This window comes from Argiope bruennichi, chromosome 11, assembly GCF_947563725.1.
Source record: "Argiope bruennichi chromosome 11, qqArgBrue1.1, whole genome shotgun sequence".
NCBI classification, from domain to species: Eukaryota; Metazoa; Arthropoda; class Arachnida; order Araneae; family Araneidae; genus Argiope; species Argiope bruennichi.
In genome coordinates, this window is record NC_079161.1 from 94,153,725 (window position 1) to 94,178,087 (window position 24,363).

At 25.7% G+C, this 24,363-nt stretch overlaps 1 protein-coding gene across 2 annotated transcripts in view; it reads right to left on the reverse strand.

Annotated features, from left to right (window-relative positions):
* Window positions 1–4,308: 4,308 nt before the first annotated feature.
* LOC129957081 (histone-lysine N-methyltransferase ash1-like) overlaps window positions 4,309–24,363 on the reverse strand; it is a 64,304-nt gene continuing 44,249 nt past the window's right edge. For both annotated transcript variants that reach the window (XM_056069219.1, XM_056069220.1), the window contains exons 18-26: window positions 23,468–23,559; window positions 23,291–23,377; window positions 22,078–22,168; window positions 14,266–14,443; window positions 13,380–13,464; window positions 11,983–12,164; window positions 10,683–10,755; window positions 8,538–8,693; window positions 4,309–5,982 (exon numbers count right to left, since the gene is read on the reverse strand). In XM_056069219.1, coding sequence (XP_055925194.1) covers window positions 5,842–5,982; window positions 8,538–8,693; window positions 10,683–10,755; window positions 11,983–12,164; window positions 13,380–13,464; window positions 14,266–14,443; window positions 22,078–22,168; window positions 23,291–23,377; window positions 23,468–23,559 — 1,085 coding nt within the window. In that variant the 3' untranslated portion in view covers window positions 4,309–5,841. The remainder of the gene's footprint in view (window positions 5,983–8,537; window positions 8,694–10,682; window positions 10,756–11,982; window positions 12,165–13,379; window positions 13,465–14,265; window positions 14,444–22,077; window positions 22,169–23,290; window positions 23,378–23,467; window positions 23,560–24,363) is intronic.

Sequence of the window (24,363 nt, forward strand, 5' to 3'; positions counted from 1 at the left end):
TTATTTTTTGGAAATTATAAAAATACAACCTCAATGATATATTAGAAAAGATTTGAAAAAGTCTTAACATGCTATAATGCAACCTAGTGTAATGTATACCTAAAAATTTTAAGTGCACTATTTTTATTTAGTATTATGAAAACATCAAACAATAATAGCATTTTACTATTTTATAAAATATATTTTTCTTTTAGAAGTCAATATTAAATTTATATTTATTTAATTTCAAATGTTAACATATTTGAACTTTACATTATTTTAAAAAAAGGGCAGTAATTTAAAATTAGTTGCATCAGATAACATATGACACTGACGGTCCGTGTTTGGACCATACATTTGTTTTCAAGTCACTCAAACTGCAGAAAAACAATTGATGATAGTGGAAATTTAGATGGACTATTATGATTGTCTCTCATTCTGCAAATATATTTCAAATTGCTCAATACAGAATTAAATTTGCAGTTGTCAGGCAGAATTCATCAATACATTGGCAAAGCCAAAATTATTCAAAATGGTGCGAATAATGTATTTATTTATTTTAATTCTTCTTCTCTTCTAATTCTTATATCTCTAAAGTCAAGGGATTTTTTTTAATACCAGCAACCAATATCATTCTGATTATTTCACAAAGTTATCAAGACTTTGCAGGAAATATCAAATTATCCACCTATTTAAAACATCTAACAACAAATAATAATACACAGCATAAGTTCAATAAAAGCAACTTGCATTACTAAGATCATGCTACTTTCCATAAGGCATGGGGAAAATCAGATTATATATTTTAAGCATAGGTAACATTTCAATCAAATTATTTTTCAATACATTGAAACAATAATTTGATTTTAAACACTTAATACAATTCAATAAAGCATAACAAGGAAACATTTAATTGATATATACTTGCAACTTATATTTCTGAGGTACTACTATAAGTCATTTTCATTGTTTCTTGTTTTACAAAGTGTAGTGTGGAAGAAAGGGAGTGAAAGCAACAGTAAAAATTGTATACAATATATGAATCATAATTTGTACATTACTTTAAATCAAACTATGAATTTAAGTTACTGGTCAATTTAGAATAAAAATGCTTGGACAATTGAACAAGAACAAATATTATTTTAAAAATATAAATAATAATTATAACAAGGGAATAAAAACTATTGGGTAATAAAGATTCATATCCAATTTAAAATACAAAAATTCATAAATTAAAAATACCAATTTAGATAAACGAAAATAATCTGCTGGTTCACTTTATATAAATATGTTGGTCAATTGTAAATAACTGACGGATCACTATACATTCAAATACTTAAATTACTAACACACAAATAAAATGATTGGCCACTTCCCTGTGTGCAACATGAATATAAAATAACTTTTTATTAAGTTGGCTTTGATAAAATTCGTTTATTGCTACTCAATTTGATTTCACATATAAAGGCATTTTTTTTGTTTGTTATTTCATTACAATAATTACACATCAATATCCTTTACAAGGCAGTAAAAGACAACATTTAAAGGCTGCAAATTGGCATCAAAATAGATTTTGAAATTGACATGATGCACTTTTTGACTAGTTTCTTTTAAACCGATGAAAAATCAAAATACATTTTATTGCACATTATTTCATTTAAAAACAAAACCTAAATTTAAGAAAATTATTTGCTGGCAGAAGTAATTTATTGCTTCATAAATACAGGGGTTAAGAATTACAAGTAATTTATTGCTTCATAAATACAGGGGGTTAAGAATTACTACTACTTAATAACAATAAAATGAGCTTTTTCTAATCATTTTAAGGAATACTTAAGGCATTTTATAAAATATTCCAAATTCTGCAGTTTATAAGTCAATATTGCTATCAAGTTTTTTTTTTTTTTTTTTTTTTTTTTTGCTTAAGATTGAAACTTTTGTTACTGAAACTTACAATACATATTCTGCGTAGAAAACATTTTAAAAGATTCAATAACAATTATCTATAAGTGATATAAAATCTAATTCAATAGATTGTTATAAACAGAAATAATTACAATAAGGACTAAAAATTCTCTTTTTTTAAATAAAAAAAAATAAAAATGATCCAAATAAGCTATTATTAGTAATTCTCACTTTATTTGCTTTTAAAAAAACATAAAAATAAATGTTTAAAATAATATTCTACATTTTGGCTTAAAATTCAGAACTATGAAGAAAAGTAATAATGCAAATAAGTGTAAATTAATAATTATTAGCATAAAGAAATTCACCAAAAGATCAGAAGTAGATCAACAAAATCTTATCAAATATATATTTAACTTTTAGATTGAAATAAAATTTCCATATTTCAAAAAATATTTATCATACCTTAAAATTCTTTAGAAGAATATATCAAAAAGAAATCAAATCTCTCATAATAATGACACAGTATAGATAAAGACAACAGGTAGGAACTATCAAACATGCATTAATACTTTTATATGCAGCACGAAAATACATTTAAGAACTATAAGTAAATATCTTATGTTAATATAAAATGTTTTTAAAAAATAAATTAGAGATTTAGATTTTTTTAAAAAAAAATACCATTTGTGCTTCTTTAATATCCTGGAAAATTCCTGACAAATTAAATTTTTATCTGTCATAAATAAGACAATTAAGTTCATTCTTACATTAACAATCAGAAAAATTATTCAAATTTCATCAACTTCTAAATTAACTACAAACTATCCATTAAATAAAACATTTTTTTTTTCATCTAATAAACCAATAAGAATCAAATATCAACACTGTTTCAATTTACGGAGAATATTCTAAACGAGGACTTATTGACTGCAGAATGTAGAATAATAACAAATAGAGAAAAAAATATTTCAAAATGTTTAGACACATTAAATATGTGCAGCATTTCAAATTGCATAGGATGTTTTTTCATTTATTTACAACATTATATATTTAAACACATCACAAACACAAACTTTAGAAATACCAACCATTAAGGCTTAGTGAATTCTCAACAGTAAATTCTAAAAAAAATTTTTCCTAATAAATCACTCTCAACTTTTGAGATATCTAAAGGTGAAAATTGCATAGATCATTTTCGTTTGTTTGTTTTGTTTAAATTACAACAGTCAAAATTCATTTTACAAAATAAATTAAAACAAGCATATATCATTAATATGCATAGAACTTAAAATATCCAGACACCTTTGCTAAAATTGCTGTACATTTTTTTCTTCTTTTTTTTCAGGATTAGCAAAAGTACAATATAATTCATTCCACATACAATGTCACTTGAATAAAAGAGAACTTGGGCAACTGCCCCAAATATAGATACTTGCAAATGGGCACCCTGAAAACAATTCCAGCAAAGTATCACTGTGCATAATATAGACTTTACAAACTCTCACCACAAAAGAAGAATCCATAGAAAAGCATGGGTGATCATGAAATAAAATAAGGGCTTAATTTTGAACTTTTGAAAAAAAAAAATTTAAAATATTCTAAAATTTAATTATTTTACTTCATCACATATTTCAAATGAACTGCAATTTATATTTGAGTAGAAATAAGAAAAACGTAAGGAATTAATGAATATTACAATTAAATTAATTTATAATAAAATAATTTTAAACTAGGAAATGTTTATTATAAAATTTTTGACTAAAAATTTGGAAAAATATTAAATTTATTGACACAAACTGTTAAACTTTAGATATCATTGCATTTAGTTTGAGTTACATATAAACAGAATGAAAATTATGGATAATAATTTAGAAAGTTTTATACAGTTTCATAATTCCAAATTGTGCAGGAGTAATGACAACAAATGAGAAATAAAAAAAAGCATCAGCAATAAAGAATAAACAAAATTCAAGTATATAAACTATATTTTAAAAAAAGAAATAAAGATTTTGCAGACTTCTATTTGCAATATCAAAAGAATTTTGTAAAATTAACGGAAATGCCAGATGTTTATTTAAACTAGCATAAAAGTAAGTGAAAAAGGGGGAAAAAATCACTAATGCAGTATTGAATCTTATTTAAGGATGAATTTGGCACATTTTTGAAAATATTTTTCATATTTTTGAGTTTCTTAAAACATCCATTTCTTTGAACTTGGTAATTTCATTATAAAATTTAGTTATTTAAAACATGAATTTTTTTCTTTAAATTGTGTTAATCATTTTTCAAAATGTTAACTTTATTTTTCAAATTGAAATAAGTTATATTACTTTAAAGATAAACCAATTTTTTTACAGAATATACAGCATAAAAATTTCTCCATCAAATCTTTAAAAAAAAAAAAAAAAAAACGCTATTTATAACAATCACAACCACCCATGCAGACGAAAAAAAAAAAAAGGAGGGAGAAACTACTCCTTAAAATAAAAATGTCTGATTAAAAATCTCTATATACAATATAAAAAATTTTCATCATAAAAGTCTATGTGCAGAACATAACGTAAACAAATCATACAAAAAAAAAAAAAAAAAAAAAAAAGGGAAACTTTTCTAAATGCAACATGAATAATTTAACACTACCACTCATGAAACTGATGGCAAATGCTCCAACACAAGACATGAAACGAACACAGAAATGTCAATGATTGTGTTACGAGCAGATGAATGGATGCCTCCAGATGGTCAAAATCTACAACAGTGCCACTTCATTTCCACCAATACAAAGCATGTCGATCCATAAGGTATGCATGGCAGAGTATAAGCACTAACTGGTCATCATAATTACAAGAACAGAAATGTAAACTTTCGCATTCAAAAGTTATAACTATACTTCTCTATTCAGAATTCTTTAAAAAAATTTTGCCCCTTATTTGCAAACCCCCTCTCTGTAAATAACTTATCAAATTAATAAAGGAAAAAACTGTTATAAAAAAAAAGCAGGTACTTCCCATTTACTGCAACTTTGTTCAGACTGCAGATAAATTTTCATAACCATTATTACACTTTTGAAATCTATTCATTCTTCAAACCTGAACCAGATGCTATCAATTTCATATGAATAAAGAAGTCACCTGCTTGCTTTTTAAATAGATTCTTCCAATCTGCTAGTAAAGCAAGACCTTTACTTTGATGATTAATAAAGGAATCATGAGCCACACCCTCTTACAACAGACATAAGTACCTATTACAGTCAAAATTAAATGGCTTATTGTCAATAAAAGCTTTCTAAAAGCTTCTCTAACAAATAATATTAAAAAACATTTTTGTTCGATTCGACAATTCGATTCAAACAAGGTATTAAGTCACTTATAAGTAATTTATATTTTGAGTTAAAATTTATATAAAAATATATAAAATTCTACTTGAAAATATTTCTGCCAACAAGAGTCTTAATAAAAGAATGCCACTTATTACAAGAATAATTCCAATCAAACTTGCACAAATTTAAAAAAATATCATTAATAGCTTTTGTCAAACTATAGTTAAAAAAATTTTTTGGCAACAGGTAACTGAAGTTAAAATAACATTTTCATAACTTAACAGATCTGCAAAAAAATCACAGACCTGAAATACATAGAGTACATGCATTTCAATAGAAATATAACCCACACACTATTTCTACTTTTAAACTATAGGTTAAAACAGGCAGAGAAGAATCTTTGCTTTTGTTTTTCCCATTCTCTTGTCACAGACTTCATGCAGATGTCCAACGCAACATCTCATCACCTCTTCGACTTGCTGACCGAGAGTGCATACCTTTGAGGATCGACCGGCCAACGGCATGGATGTGATACATTTAAAAACATTGGAGAAAATCACCAACTGCCTGTACATATCACGATAACCGTCAGATCTCAAAAGATTAAAAGTTCGCCCAGAGGCGAACTACTGTTTTCAGCTCAGAATGGCCTTCCGGCGAATTCTCTTCCCTAACCCACCTTCCAGAAGATAGGAAAGGTCCACAGTCTGTTTGCAGGGCATGGCACTCAGGAGTTTTAGAAGGAGTTCGTTCAGCCGTGTCCTCTTCTGCTCACGCTACAAAAATAGATTTTATTTTTTCATTAACTGATTTAGCCACATTAGAATAAAAAGGCTAGAGAAATTAATGAACTTTGAAATTAGCAAAAAAAAAAAAAAAAAAAAAAAAAAACATGATATTTCTTTTTTATTATTTCATCATCAAAATAAATGTTTACATTCAAATAGCACTACAGAATGTATTGCACAGTAAAATAATTATCCGAATTGCTTAGAAACAAAAATATTTTAATGACATTTCAAAATGGTATTCTAATTAAATAAAATACTTTGAAATGCTCCATGTATCTTAAATTTTGAGGAAATTGCATAAAATTAACAATAAAGACTTCAATTATACGTGAAAATAAAACCAAGTTATACAATTTGTGCTTCAAAAAAATACAAAATTCCAAAAATTTGTGTTTATTTATATATATATATATATATATAAATTCGTTTTTGATTGGAATTTCAAAACTATTCCTTATTTTTTCTCTCTCCTAATAATGCTTTATAGGATAAAGACAGAAAAAATAATTTTAAAAAATATGTTTCCTGAAACATTTTAAATTTTTTTTAATTTATATATTTTTCAACTTTTTAAAAATATTTTTTTCTATTAAAGAGTTATTTAAAAGTATGACACATTTACATTCAATTATATGAACATAAAAAATTTCAAATGAAAGTTTTTATTTTTTATTTTTACAGTGAATTATGGTGTAATAACGACGAAGGCATTAGTCAATCAGAAAATGGAAATATCAAGACTTTAGCCTTCCAAGTATCTAATTATTTCAATCTCAAAGATTTTGGAATGCATAATGTATAATTTTAATTTTTTTTTCGCTCTCCATTAAATTGTAATTCTTAATTTTAATTTTTACACTTCTATTTAGCTGATACCCATTTAAAATTATGATTATCAATAAAATAAACGAAACCTCATATAAAATTTTCTGTTTAAATAGCCGAATTTCAGGAACTAACAAATTAATCATTTTTTTTCCAAATAAATCAACACATAAAAGACTATTGTTAACAAGATAAATCACAATAGCTATAATATCACAATATAAATCTCAACTATATTTTGTTTTTAGAAACTTCTTCTATATAGGTCAAAATAATAGATCAACAAGGTAATGACCATTCTAATCACTAAACACTACTAGTTTGTTAAAAAATATATCAAAAACATAGATATCAAAATGTCCTGGTGTTAGAGTAATATTTCAATTATTATTTAAGATAGAATCTCTGTTGGCAAGAAACAATAATTGATATTCAGTGAAATATTATACAATACCTTTTTCCTTGCATTGATTAAACTAATTTAAAAATTTGTGAATCTTTTATCACATTTTGATGTGTAAACAATTAAAAACAATTATTAAACCTTTCTTTCTGGCCCAAACAATATTTTTTTTTAAAAAAAAATCGCTTCTTTCGTCCATATTTTATGACTTAATCCCAAAGGTATATAAAATAGTTTTTGTTATTGAAAATAAAAGTATAATTTTATATTAAAGCTTCATTCTTGATATCACATACTGGATTTCATAAAAATTCCATTATTTATGTTATTTCATTTTATTATCTGCCTTCTAGAATTGCTTCAAAGATGTTTCCATTCTAAAAAAATTAAATATCTTCGATTCTAATATACCTTTCACAAATAAACTACACAATCTCATTTCGACTAACTATATATATATATAAAAAAAAATACAGTTATTTCTAATTTATACAACACATATTTCCATCAACTTTCATAAATGTTATTTTCCTATTAATTAAGCTGTTAAATAATATTTAATTTGAAAATACTACATTTTGCACTTTCATATTATTTACTTATAATAATTATTTTAAAGCCTTAATTTAAACAAATGTAATAATGCTTGATAAAATTTGCAAATTCTTCAAAACTACATCAAATCCTCCAACAATCATTACCCAGTCATCCACAGTACATCCTACAGATATTTTATGCATAATAAATATCCACAAATTATTGAAGAATAGATATTTCCAAAGAATTTTAATTAATTAAAACATTAATCAAAATTATTTAACAGATATTTATTACTGACTAAATAAATAAGTGAAATAATTTTATTTAAAAAAAATCACACTATATGATTTTATTGGTCCAACACTATTTTTCAGATATCTACACATTTTTTTGTCAAAAAGTAAGTGCTTGTACTGTTTTAAAGTTATCATTGCTCAGTTTAACAGCATAACTTCCATTCATATTTTGTAATGTGAAGCGACTCCAATGTTTTTTATACCCACACTTTAAAAAAAAAAAAAAAAAAAAAACGCTAATCATTAGCACAATTTGGGAAGAGGGTATTTTAGGTGTTGATTCTAGTTATACATAGATTTCCATTATAAATCCATAACTCCGTAGTTTTCACCTAATTTCCATAGCAACTACGGACATTCCATAGCTGCTGGAGGGTTTACTAATTGAACACCTGATAAACACCTTTTGAATAAATATTCTGACAAAAAAGAAAAACCTTCCTACCACCACAAGAGAAGACAAGAACTCTACATACACTTTCCGGGCTTTCCTCCAACCGTGTGTCGATGTCTTTGGAGGCTCCTCGTTTTCTTTTCTCGTCTTTTTGATTCCCGTCAGCTTTTGAGCTTTTCCTGTTGGAGAGAGTTCCCTTGTCTCCTTTCTTGCGATACTCAGAAGGAACAGTATGAGGCTGAAATACATGAATAGGTGCATAAATAATCATAATTTTAGCCAGAAAGGCTAATATCTAGGACTTAATAATATATAACAAAAATTTTGCATACAGTTCACAAGAAATTTAATTCTTCATTCGATAAAATATTTTGTTCATTTAAAATTTGTATGGTAAATTAACAACAGATTTTGATGCAATATCGAAATATGTAAACAATTACAATTTTGAAACCATAAAAATATTTTTACAAAAAATTCATGCATATATTCAAATAAATGTGCACAATCTTCTTTTGAATAAATTCTTAACCCTTTGGATGCATCCAATGTATCAGATCATGAGTTTGTATAAATTATTACTTTTTTTTTTGTAATTTAGCATTAAATTATCCCAATAAAAGTATAATGAAAAAAAAATTGCATAAAATTTACTGTTTTTATATCCCCCCCCCATGAAAATATTCAAAAAGTATTGAATGCAAATAAATAGTAAAATAAATGTACATTCAAAGGGTTAATAGAAAATTAGATTTACCTTGAGAAGAATACGAAAGTTTTAGCAGAACAAAAAAGTTGTAGCAAGTGTACAAAAAACATTTTTTTTAAAACTTAAAACTAACTTAGTTTGAAGACTATTGTAGATTTATCTCACTTAGAAGAACAATTAAAACTGTACTCAATAGTTAGCTTAACCCAAATCTATACTCCTACTAATAGAAGATTCAAAACAAAGGAAAAGAAAATAACACCAAACATTAGTTCTATATTGAAGTAGATGAAACAATTTACAGAAAAGGTTCTGAACACTTTATATTCATGAAAGCATGGATCAGATATAATGTTCAATATTAAAGATTAAAAAAAAAAAACTCCTAATTTTTATATTTCTAGAATATTACAATTTTTTTTCTGTGTTTCATTTTCTTTTTAGCAATTATATACTAAAATTCCTCCGATTACAATCAGATTTTACTTAGTATTATTTCTTCACTACAAATTATTAGTTATTAATGCTAATCAGAATTAAAGAAAGCTCAGATACAAAAACATGAAGGAACAGAATAATGTTGAATGAAATTTCATTAATAATGAAAGATCAGATCTGATACAGCTATGTGTAAAAAAATGTTCTTTAATTATCTTTATCATTATCTTTCAGACACTGCAGGAAGAATTCTTAAGAAACTCAAAGCTCAAACTATTTTAAGATATTTTTAATGTAATTGATACATATATAACAGGTCAAGCATTTATGATACAAACTTTACACATTTCACAAAAATTTAGAATTTTTTTTTTTTTTTTTTTTTTTTTTTTACTTTTTAAAAATCAAACAATATACATATGTATATATATAAACTTTTGAAAATCATTTATTAAAGAAAGTACACATTATATATCCATTGTTGCTATTAATAATAACAGATTTTATAACAATATTTTTACCTAATTTATATAAATCCCAAAAAGAAACTAATACCTGAGGTTATTAAATGGTCTCATGTTAAATTCTAATATCTTGATGGAATGACTAGAAAAACTGTAAGCAAATATCTTAAAAAGAAGCTATCTGGATTGCAATGCTTTTATCAGAAATATGACTTTGAATACCATTAACCCATTTAGAACATTCACAATCTATGTTATTTGGATAAGAAATTCCAAAAATAATCATTTTTAAAATTCCTTTTATTTTATATTTATGACCAACTCATATGAAATCTTGAGCCTAAAAATACAAAATTATCCTTGGGGGAAAAAAGGAAAAGTAGTATCTTATAGATCATAAAACAGATCTACAGAAATAAAAAATTTCCTAAAGCTTTCACGATTTTATTCAAAATTAAGTAATAGCATTGACAAACATCAGAAGAATTCAATGAACTGAAACAAAAGTGCATCAAGTCATTTAAGCTATATGAACATAACATGTCGAAAATGAATCTTTCCAAATTGATTACATTTTTTTTTTTTTTTTAATTGGGGAAGAAAAATGTATACTCACCAAGAATGTTCTTTTAGGATTTCGGCGTTTTTCAAAATGTTCAAATGCATATTTCTTTGTGCATACAGGATACCTAAAATTTGAAAATGAAAAACTATTTTGAAGCAATAAATGTACATATGTAATAATTTCATATGGTTTAGTGAAAAAAATTCTAAATTAAGCAGAAGAATATAAGCCTCAAAGGATTAGTAATAATTTAGATCTTTCAATCACCAAATTATATCATACACACATGAAAAACCTTTCTAACTCTGTTTTCATTTTAACTTCTAAGATATCATTTTCCCCATAGAATCCAAATATTGTGTTGGCAAATTATTTTCTGAAATTATTTAAGTTCAAATTGTTTTCTTGGGCCCTACTTTTTGCCTTCTTACATAGCTCTCTGTATGGCACTTGTCACAGCTTTTAAAAAGAAATCTTGATACCAGATACAAATTGGGCTTTTCGTTAAATTATGAAGAATAAAAGTTGTTAAAGAACACCAAACTTGTTATTTAGAAAAATGTTCTACATGCACACACATATTTGTTCCTTATTATGTATTCCTATTAATATTCATGTCTCCATTATTTATCCAATTAAAAAAAATCTTCTTTTACATATAGATTCAGTAACAAATAACACTTGACATATCAAAAGGCATAGCCTGTATCAGATTTTTTAAAATTATCTCATGTTATAAAATACAGTGTGATAAAAGTTATAAAATAAATGGAACTATCAAATAGAAAAGAATGCAATTGATCTATGAATATTCCATAAATGGTTTCCAACAAAAAACTTTAACTCCCATTCTTTAAGTCATAATTTTATCAAAAAACAAACAAAAAAAACAGAATAAACATCTCAAAATCAAACAATAAGTAGTTGATAAGCTTTTTAAGATATATTAATAATGATAAATCTTATTTCCTAACATTTTTATCATGAAATAATTTATACAATTAAAAAGATTATATATTCATTAGTAAATCAGGACTGAATGGAAAAAATAATTACTCTTTAAAATATATATTAAATTAAACATCATTCAAATATATAAATAGCACAATTGATGAAATTTTTAACTGCTGAAATAATGAAATAATACTCGTGTAATCAGTTTAATGTAGACTAAGTTGCTACTAAAATGAAAAACAGAACAGTAAACAAAAATGAACAAATGAAAGTAAAAGAAATAAACAGAAATTAGCAATAATTAAACAGCAATGAAATAAATGACGAAATTTCTCTAGAATTAATTGCATAATAATCTTGACAAAGAAAACTTAACTAAATAAAAAAATAAACTTACTTGATTTTTGATATTTTGTAAAAAAGATGAGCAGTTTTATCTACACGATATTCACAAATATAAGTGTCCTCTTCCTTAAAACCCTTTGGTCTTCCTTTACAATAGGTTGAGAGATCAAGGACACAACAGAGACTGACAACGGACTCCAAGGAAATAATTTCATAGAGAGGAACTCGAAAAACCTGAAAAAGAGAAGAATTTTTACACTGTAGTAAATGAATTAAAGCTTCATACAATATTGTTTCCAATAAACTAAGTGATTTAGGCATAACTCATACAAATTAATGAATTTTCAAAGTGGCTAGGTCTTACACAAATTTTAAAAGAAAAATATAAATTATAGGAATTGGTTGTTTGAAGATGACATAGGAAGAGTTGTCTGTTTGAAGTAAAAAAAAACAAAAAAAACCGAGAAAGTTAGGAATAAAAGACGAGAGAGTTAGGAACGTGTTTTATATGCACTTGCAACCATTTGCTTCCTTTAAAGCCTTTAAGAAAAATAAGAAAATGGAAACCTCATTACTGAAAAATTTTCAATTACTTCTGAGAATGTGTCGGCCTCATGGCGGCAATATCCATAAAATGTATCTAAAATATACTGACACATGCAAAGACGGTATCATTAATAAACTGATGAATGAAGAGAGCATTTAAAAAATAATATATTTTAAAATACACTTGCTTTTTAGAAAGACAAAAGATCTGAAGTCATGTTTCTAAAAAATGTTAAAAACTATTCAAAATATATTATTATCCAAACTACTCAAAAATAATTAAACAATTTTCAGGTAGAAGACAGGAAGGAAAATCAATACTGTCAATTGATTAAATTTTTCCATTAGCTGTAAAGTAATAATTTTTCAACAGATTCATGTCATAACATAATCTTATCTTATAAACAAAAATAAATGCAAACATAAATATACATAATATATATAATACAAATGATAAATAATTACTTATTATCATTATCTGGAAACATGCTCATATTTAATATCAACATTCAAGAACATTTTTGGTATTATTATCCATGAGTAGAATTCAAACAGAATAAGTTATAAACAGAATACAATTATCATTAAATTTCTTTCCATTGAAATTCAATTTATTCTGTATGATATTCAATTTAAAATTCTAAATAAGCTGAAATTAACTCTGCTTAAAAAAAAAAAAAAAAAAAAAAATTAAAAACTTTTTTTTCAATTCAAGAGAGTGAAAAAAATTTATGTTTATGCAAAATATAATTATTTCAAAAGCTTATGTAGCATTATAAACAATTTTTCTCTTTTGTTATATTTTCAATACATTTAAATGGAATTAATTCACATAATTAAAAAGAATAAACACTTTTTCCATTCTTTTTAAAAATAATTTAAGACAATTGTATTACAACTTACCTCATTTGAAAAGAATTTCCTGGTTGGCTCATGATAAGTTTCATGTGGACGCAAATAATGATGACCAAAAGCAAATTTGTTATTTCTAATAGAAAGGGTGAGAAAAACAAAATACTGCTTAGGAACCAGATGTTTTATTTAGAAAACACATATGACATAATATTTTTGTTGGTAAATAATAATAATAAGGGATTTATTTATATAAGAATAGGTGGGAGAAAATAGAAGGTGAAATCCTGTCTTAATTAACGTGATTTTCTTATAACATGATCATCTTTGATACAAGGGCAATAATTACAAAAGCAATTATACATAAAAAAATAATAAATTACATAAATTGTTAAAAATTTGAAAATCAAGACTGAAATTACTAAATAATTCCTGTCCTAGCAATCTGTAAAAATAGTTAAATATTTTCATCACAATAAGATTGCAAAAATTAATTTTCAGCAATAAGAAAATAATAATTTTCAAATATTTTTCAGCGCAAATCTAAAATTCAGGCAGTTTTCATTTTGATCGGCTTAATTCCCAAATCTGAAAGTACCTACACCACGAAATTCATATAATAATAAAATAAATACCCTACAAATTTTTCATTCAAAACATATGATCTTATAAATTTTATTTTCAAAGGTATGATCAAATTGAAAAAAATTTCAATTCACCACAAAAAAAAAAAAAAAAAAAAAAAAAAAAATGTTTTTCATCAATCTTAGCCAAACCTCAATTGCATTATTATTATTTACAGCAAAATATTTCAGGACTTTTTATTTTAATATTGAAACATTTAACCTCAAATATTTTCATGGTTCTAAAATGCATGCGCAAATTCTTTTGCGATCTTGATATGGAATTAAAATCATCATTAGAAATATGAACATACTGGTCATCCTTCCATAGCCTTTCCACTCTGAAAATATCCAGAAGTTGATTCTTTTTACTTCGCAGGCTATCTCTTGTAGCTGCATCACTGCTCTCCATACCTTGGGCTACAATCTGACCCTGTACACCATCACTAGTGGCTTGAGGTGCATCATCTCGACGAAGGTACACACAGTCACCTGGTACAAATCGCAGTAAAAATGCTTATTCCGGGTGCATAGTGTGAAATGGATGCAAAAATTAAGCACTATTTAAGTACCTTAGTGAAAAATATTAAGCACTTTCGTACTTGCATGAATACATAATATATAAACATTTTCTACTTATAGGATTTTTTTGTCTTATATTAAACTAGCCGCCTTTGGCGACCAGCCGGTTCGCCAATCTTAATGTTCGTTAAAATTTTAATAATTAAATATTTTATGCAATTTCTACTTTAATAGCTTCTTCATCAAAATATTTTAAAACTTCAAATTTTGATTATCATATAATTCATTCATAATATTATAAATGCCTTCAGTCATAACGTAATATGTATCTCTCTCATTTTCTGTTAACACCCGTAGAATTTATGCTTTAAATTAAAGTGGAAAGAGATTATCTTCAATTAATATAATAATATTTTTTACTGAAACAAAGCATTTTTTTATAATCTGATTACTGAAAATAGAGTCACTCAGCGTTTAAACTTTATGGGCACTAAAGAATATCTTTTTAAATTTATGTAATATCTCAAGAGTTGGTCAACAAAATTTTCTTAGATTCATTATGAGCAGATCGATTCATTAACAATGTTAAAATTTAAATGCATCAAACACTAAGAAAATAAAACGAATCGTTTAAAATAAACGGTTGAAAACAGGTTTTAAAAAAACTACTTAAAAAACGATGTACTTAAAACTATAAGCATATACAAAAAATATATAACTAACATAAATACACTTTATTGACAAAAGCATGCAACTAACCCAAAAATAATTTAAATCATCCATTGATAACGTTGTCATGGCAACAATCAGAACAGAATGCGCATGCGTGAATTTTCTTCGCCGGTTACGTAACGCAAATACGTGATTTTTTTTCTACGCCAGTTGGGGTAACGCTATGCGGATTAGAAATTTTTTAATTTCCTTTATTCTGTTTTATTTTAATTCAAAAGTACTTCAGAATGAATCTGAAAGATTGATTCATTAACAATGTTTAATTTTAAATGCATCAAACGTTAAGAAAATAAACAGAACCGATTGAAATAATCCGCCGAAAAATTTTAACCCTAGCCTCATTACTGTTGGGAGAAAAAAAACCTGAAGCCTTTCTCGTTTGGCGCTGGGGATAATGGAAGATTTTTTTGGCGAAAAAGTTGGCGGTGGGGAAAATGGAAGATTTTTTTGGCGGGAAAGTTAGTTTTTAATTAATAATTAAAATTCTAATTAAAAATTCGAAAAAAGAAACCCCAGGTGCACATTCCCAACCTCCAAGGTATACATGTACCAAATTTGGTAGCTGTATGTCAAACGGTCTGGCCTGTAGAGCGCCAACACACACACACACACACACATTGAGCTTTATTATAAGTATAGATATAGAAGATATAGATTATAGTTTTTATAGAAAAATTAAAAAGAAATATCGATTTTTAAAATTTATTCTTTGATTAAAAAACAACTTTTTAAATTTTAATCGATGTTTAGACGTTGAATCCAGCCTCATCTTTTATTTAAATTGGCAATATTATTTTTAGCAATACATTAATACAAAGAAACTGAAAATTTGAATTAAAAGCAAATTGTATACAATCAATATATGTTAGAAACATTAAAGATTCAAATAATTGGTAAATTCGACAAAAATGGGCTTATAAAATTAATTTTACAAGACATCAAGGTGTGTGTGTGGGGAGGGGGGGATTTATGCTAATTATACAAAAAACTGTAATCAATTACGTATAAGTTCAGAAAACTTAATTTATTAATACCAGATAATGCTGACAGATTTTTTTCAAAATAACTTTAAATTTAAGCTAAAATTTTTTTTAAAAAAATTAGAAAAATTATTATTAAATAGCTTCTACATCTTAACATTTTTTAAAAATTTTTATGTGTGCAATTAAAAAAATTTACATACAAAAAGTAACTGACTGTTTCCTTCGCCTAGTTTTTAAAATACACAACTCAAATTTTAATATTAAAATGACAAATAGAAGTATTATTTTGTATTGACAAATTAAATTAACTAATACATACTGCTTCTATTTCAATGTTATTTTTATTAAAAAAATTGATTAGATAAAACATTTTCTATTCATATAAATATTTATATAAATAGAAATAATAAGCATAGAAACAAGAACACTATTATTACAGCTAATTATATATTTTTTAAACAAATTTCTCATTGAAAATTACAGATTCCCCATATATTACAAAAGTTTTTTTTTTTTCCCCCCGTCTTTCTTTTTTGAAAATTGTAGTACTTTGCTATGAGTGAAAAATCCTTTGCTTCATCAGCTTTTCCTGACAGATAATTTCTACAATTTATAGTACATGTGGGTTGCTGAATATATTCAAGGGAAAGTCGGCAGCAGTAACTTTCTATGGAGGATAACTTACTACTGCTGTATGCGATACTTTCTGCTTTGTGTTCATTAATGAATTTTTGCACAAAGTTTCTTTATCAGGACTGAATTCCAAACATATGCACTCTATCAATTTGCTTCTTTCTATAAAAATATGGATTTACAATGGTGAGTGGTAAGAATTTATTGATAGAATGCGAGTGGCTAGTATTTTTCTGAAGCTTTAAAACAGGACGAAATTCATCAAAATACTATAGGAAAAGGTCCGAGTCGAAAGCTGTTAATGGGGAAAATATTTCTATTGCTATCACAGTTAATGTAAGCCTTCCAAGGCCATCAAAGTAAATGAGAAGTAACAAGTGGCAACCAAATTCACGGAAAAGTGTCAGAAAATATTGCATAAACATATTTAAGAAGGTATAAAAATAAACTTTGTGCCATAATATTCCTTAATGTTAAATGGGAAATACGTTGAAATTTTAAATTGAATTTCTAATTAAAATTTTGCAAAATCCCTCCTTAGTCAGCCTCTAACATCCAAAAAGTAATTGCCCATTAAATTTCAAATCCCTCATTTCAGTGATGATCCGTATTAGTCAGGCAAACTTTTATGTAACAAGAAAAAAAAATTCCACTCGAAAAAAAAAAAAAAATTTGTGTAAAAGTTGCACAAAGAGAGAGAAGAAAAAACCTTTCAAAAATGATATAATCTAAATCATAAAGGTTTCTTAAAACTTTTTATTTCTTCAAAATTTTAAATATCAGACCTAGCAGAATATTTAAAAATAAAATCTAACATTTGTCAAGATTTGTTCAACAAATTATAATTTTCAAAAAAATGGAGACATTTAAAAAAGTACACCGCAAAAGGAATTACTGAAAACTTCCGTCTTCAAATTAAAATTTCATTGCATTGGATTTGATGCACTCGACTAAAGTAATTACAATCGCAATAAATAATTGTACAGTAAAATCCCTTTCCTTGTCATTGAAAAGATTGCCCAAAACAAAATATTAACAAGAATGATGATTGAATGTATAATGATACTTCATGGTAATCAGAATAAAGGCAGTTAAATATCATCAAAATTTTTAATGTATGCTTTTAAAACAACTTCTTCCATCTCTGATGAATCTATTTCTTGTACACACCATATTGTATTCTTATTTTTCATTGATATGTGCTAATTGCGTAGTCTTTAAGAACAGATATAGAGTTGAACATAATGTCACCAGGCATAATGAAAATAAATTATTCACCACTTAGAACACTAATTGTAAAAGAAGTTCAAATGTTTTTCGAGTTGCAACCAGTTCGGCACATTTCGTATTTCACTCTTTCTGAATAACCATTCCAATATTTCAATATATGCTGTTGCCTATTGTTGGAAAAAAGGAGCAAAAAAAAGTTCATTAAGCATTATCTTAACATGTGATGAAACTCCTGTATCCCTTCACCTAATGCTTTCCTTTTTAGATTTATCCAATAAACAAAGATCTATGACTGTTTTCAATTTATTATATTTATCGTCTGCGGAAACAAAAAGGAATATCTTCTTTGCACTTCTTGAGAAAATTAAGCACTTTTAAGGATCTTTTTTTCAATATTAAGTACTTGTAAGGTGCTTAAAAATGGTTTTCAAATTTAAACACTTTTCAAGGACTTTTCAGGATACTACGCACCCTGTTATTAGCAAAACATCAAAAAAATAATAATGCATAACCATTTTAACTATTACTAATGTTTTTATGTGTTATAGAACTGCTTTTGTTCATTTAATACGTAAAAATATTTTAAAAAAATTTCCAAATATTCTTTCAATCACTATTAAATAATAGGCACACTCTCCAACAAAATATTCATAATGAGTATATATAATTTGCTTTCATTACACACTCAGATGTAAAGAAATAGAATTAATTTAATTAAATACAAATTAAGTTAAAAGAATTTTAAAAAATTCCAAAAATAGCCAAAGAAAATATTTCATGCTAGCCATTCAATTATTTTGAGAAGTTAAAAAAGATTGTATTAAATTTTCATACATTTTTTTTTTAACCATAAGAGCATCGAAATAACACAATATCATAATAAACCTTGAATGTTGATTTAAAATGCTAATGCAAAATACAGACTACACTTTTTTCAAAATTTATATTTTATTTAAAGTAGATGATGTATTATTTTGAATGATGTATTATTATTATTATTGATCAACAGAAACAATAATAAAATTACGAATAGCAAAGTTGTAATTATTTGAAGTTAAATTATCCTGCTACATTTTGAAATAGGAGTAAAAAAAAAGAAAAGAAGAAGAAGCATCAAAATTGGCAAAATAATAACAGTAACGCAATGATCTAAACAGGTCCTTTTTCAGTTAAAAAAAAGATATTTTTCTCTATTAAATAAGGGGAATATGCAAAATATGTGTGTTTGTGTGTGTGTGTATATATATATATATATATATAAAAATATTTAGTTTTCTGTATCATATTTAACTTAATTTCATGAATTAAATGCTAATTCATCTCTTATATATATATATTAAAATATTTAGTTTTCTGTATCATATTTAACTTAATTTCATGAATTAAATGCTAATTCATCTCTCTAAGGTCTGTCATGAATTGAATGTGGAACTCTATGTCTGTTCTATTTTATTCCATCTTTAAGCTTTATCCAAATACCAAGATTCTGCATTTTCAAATCAGTGAATCTGTGCATAATTCCGATAACTGCTTTATTGACTATCAAAGTATTCAACCTTAATTATTTTGAAATTGACGCAAAACATTATTTTCCAATTTTAAATAAAAGATATAATATCAATCTTTTCTAATTGGAAACTGTAATATGTTATTAAGAATTATGACATAGTGAAGAAATAAGATATATAAATAAAGAAAAAGAAAATTATATCTTAATAGATTAATCATTTGAAACTCAAATTAAATAAAATTGATATCAATTAACATAAAAAATTATGCATATGATAAATATGCATAATTTTTTCAAATCATACTCCCTCTGTCCAAAAATATGACAAACATTTTAAAATTATTTTCACTTAAATATGTGATTATTGGGAAAATGTAAAATTAAATACTAACAACTCAAAATGCTTTGTTTACTAAGAAGAAATACATTTTGCACTGTATAGTAGTAAATGTTTTAGTTATATGTAATTCAAATTACACATATAAACTTTTGTTGTTGCAGATTAGATGACAACTTATATTAGGACTGGAAGATGTTATTTTTAGCAGAATGCATACTGAATTGGAATCATCTGCCAAATGGTTTCTAAGCAAATGTTTAGTGTTATTCATCTCTGAAAATAATGACTCACAGCCATAGACAGATGAAAATATGGTTAAAATAACAAGATCCAACTTATTCAAAAGGTTAAATGTGTCTGGAATCGAATTCCATGTTTCCAAAACTTCATTATTGGCATTTTTACTTATATTACTTATTAATCTTTCACTTTCAATTAATTCCAACTTTTTTCTTGTTTCAATAAATTTTTGAATTCATATTGAATTTGACTGGAAATTAATCAGTTGTATTTGAAATATCCAACCAATCGAATTGAGACAAATTTAGTTTATCAAATGAAGTCACATCGGGGTACATAATAAACTTTAGGGTTTCTGATAATTCTTTGAACCTAGAAAATCTCGCTGAAAATTCTTTGATTGAAGATTCATTTGCGGAAATAAATTCTGCGATAACTTTTTCTTTGTCTGGTTCCTCATGTACATTTAAATGTTTGATATATTTTTTTTAAGTTTGGAAAGTACTTGTAGCTTATTGTAATAATATTGTTTCATTTAGCACCAAAAGTGCGAATGATATCCATCATGATGATAATTATTCTATTTGTGCTTCAAAGCTTTAAGTTCAATTCATTGAAACAATGGCATAAATCTGTAAAAAACATCGATTTTGAAAATCACATAACATCCATTAACTGTGAATATTGTTCAATTTCCCCCTCATTTTGCAAAAATAGTCTGATTTCTTTCAAGAAGTTAACAGATCTTTGAAGTACATTCCCATGGCTCAACCAGTGAAAATTATTATACCATTAAGCCATTATACATTGAATTGACTTCATTCATCAAAGCATCAATCTTTCACTTATTTAAAGTTTGTGATGATATGAGATTGGCTATTCTTGTGACCTACACCTTTACATTATCAAGAGATGTTGAACCACACTTAGCAGCACACAAGGCTTGTTGGTGAATAACACAGTGGAATTCAAGAATCGAATGTATTATGTCTGTTTGAAATAAACTAATGAAACAATTTTTCAGCCCACCATATTTGGAGAACCATCAGTTGTTACTGAAACAATTTTTTCAAATCAATTTCTTTCACAGCAAGTGAATTTTTAAAAGCCATACAAACACCTGTGCCCTTTGTAGTTGTTAGCAATGATATTATCACAATTAATTCTTACTTAAAGATGTTTCCTACACAATATCGAGCAAAAGCCGCTAAACGAGCAGATTTAGTGACGTCTGTATTTTCATCAAGACACAGTAACATGAAAGGAGCGGTAATACTTCATAATGATCGTGGTTACTTTTTAATGCACATTTTGATTGGTGGTGTGTCCAAAATATTGTGCCGTGTACCACTGATTTGCCATCCTTGCTCTAGAGCATTGCATTTATTGATAATCATCTCTTATATTTATCTACAAATTATTATTATCAGATGTTCCTTACTATCAATCGACTGACTTGAATAGTTATTTCTTCCCACATATTTATATATTTCGTATCAGGTTACCATTACTTAGTCAGTTAATCACTATCATTTTTTATTTACAGACCAATATTAATTTTATTAATATCCTCCATCTTTTTTTTTTACAATACCACATAACTATTTTATACAAAGTGCAGTATTATATTTATTACAATAAAATCTTTTCACTTAGTCAAAAAAATTATACCAGATTTTTTCTTTCTTAATTGTCACAACTGCATTATTAGGTGTTTGGCTGTACACAGGCATGACAATTTTTTTAATAACTTTCAATACATTTTAAAATGCACACCCATATTTATAAAAAGGGGAAATATCACTTATTAAAAATTTAATATTTATTTGAAACTTGTAGAACACATTTTTTTTCATATTTCATCATTTATGTTGCTAATGAAACAAACAATTCAAAAGTTAAAACTTCTGTAAATGGTTGAATTTCCATCACTCACCTATTTTGATTTGTAAGTCTCCCAGGAGCATTGTTAAATAGTATTGGCACTCAGGATTGGCATAATGAGGACGGGGAACCATAAGAATTTCCTTTAAAAAAAAAAAATATTTGATGCAGCTTAACACATAGAATGATGAAATTTAAAGACAATGTATATAAATTTTAAAATGATTTAAATGAAATAATTATTGCATTCAACTGATAGTAAATGTAATAATTTTAACTATAACCATCGTTTGGAGAAAGTCAAACAATCAAGAAATAACGACTATTTTACAGATTTCAATTTCACTTTATTATTATAAGTTACAACAAAGGGCATTGTTTGCTATTCAAAACTAAGTTTGCATGAATCCATTGCATAAGAAACTATTAGTAAGACAATGAGTGATAATTTTTGAAATAGGGAGAATCATGAACCTTTAGTGAAAACTGATGTATCTCAAAATGAGCACTTTTTAAATAATTCTTCTCCTTGTATTCAATTAAAATAAAAATTATACCACTGTAAATTAATTTACACACCTACACACACACAAAAAACTGAATGGATATAACTAAATGGACGCAACTAAAAAAAAAATTTGTCTTAAAAATATTAAGTTTAAACAGTTTGCAGTCAGTAAAAATTTCACGTTTGTCTGATGATTCAGAAAACTCCAAGACCATATTAGCTAATACTGTCCTTAAATATACTCTGCTGAGTTATTCATATTTGCATCATTATTTTTGATATTTTGTTTTAAATTCATGAATTAATAAAATAATTTACATATTACATTTTTTATCTTAAAAGCAAAAAAGTCTTTAATGAAGCAATTTTAAATTAAAGAACTGATATTAATTAATACAAGCTTAAAATCAAAATAAATTTATTATTTTCTTAGATTCTACATATTTAATAAACATAAATTTAGAAAACAAAATTTTTTTTTAAAAAATGAAAAAAAATCCTTATTAGTATATTTGATAATTTATAAGGTAAAAATGGACAGACCAGAAGTTCAAATCTTGCAAACAATTCCTTAAGTATGTGGTGGCAAAAAGGTAAGAGTGATAAATGTGCAAATACTAATTAAAAATTTAAACTGACAATTTAGAAAAAGACATGTAGATCAGAATAATGAACAAAAATCAAAACAATTACAGCAAAAGTATTACCATCGATGAAAAACAAAACTCTATGAAATAAATTGAAATGATAATGGTACCTTTGATAATTCAATACCACTGCACTGTTCACAGAGATATTTCTCCACTTTGCCATCAACACCTACACAGTCACAATGCTGCCACACCTATAAAGTAAAAAAAAGTAATTAATTTTAAATATATGTTCTGAATCTCAATATATTTACAGAAAACTCATTAAGAAAGCAAAGACTTACAAAGCACTTTTCGCATTGAATCATCAAGCCTTCATCCTTATAAATATTGCAGATACATCGAATGACTTCATCATCTTCCTCAGTTTTATTCTCTGAAAGAAATAAAGCAATTCAACCTTCAAACTTTTTAGTGTTATTAATTACATATTTTTTTTTTAATAACAAAAGATAATCTGTGTAACATATTTTATCACAAAGAATCATGACCTAATGTTAAATGGTAAAGCAAAAGGACTAATATAAGCTATTTCAAATTATATTTGCTTAAAATTAGCATAATCAATTTCATCTAACTTTTTACTGAGAAGATGGTTAAAAATAATTTCAAACATAGCAGATTCTATTATACATAAAAATAATGAATATATATATATAACTAAAGGAATATTTTAAGTTTGAAAAATATAATTACAATGGATAAAATTTTAATGTTGATGATGAAAGAATAATCACTCCCAAAACAAAAGAATTTTTTTTTTCCCCCATATCAGATGAGGAGAAGGAAATTAATAGCATAAAGGGAGATCACATTTCAAATAACATTACAATTTAAAACAAATTTCTATTTCTAGCTTTTTTACTGATGTACAAAACGTACATCAGTAAAATAAATAAAACATTTCAATATCACTATTTAATTTAAAAGGCAGTGCATTCAATTATCTTCAAATAATTTTTAAAAAAATCAGAAAATGATGAGAAAAAAAATTGCGTGAAATAATTGAAGGGAAAGAAAAATTACAAAGAAAGAAAAGAAATATTATAATTTATTTTTAATTCTGTCTATAGAAATTTTTTTAAAAAAATTAAAGAATCCATTTTTTAAATATATGTTCAAATCAAATAAATCTTTTCAATAAAAAACAGAATAAAAGAGGGGGAACCAATGTTTAGAG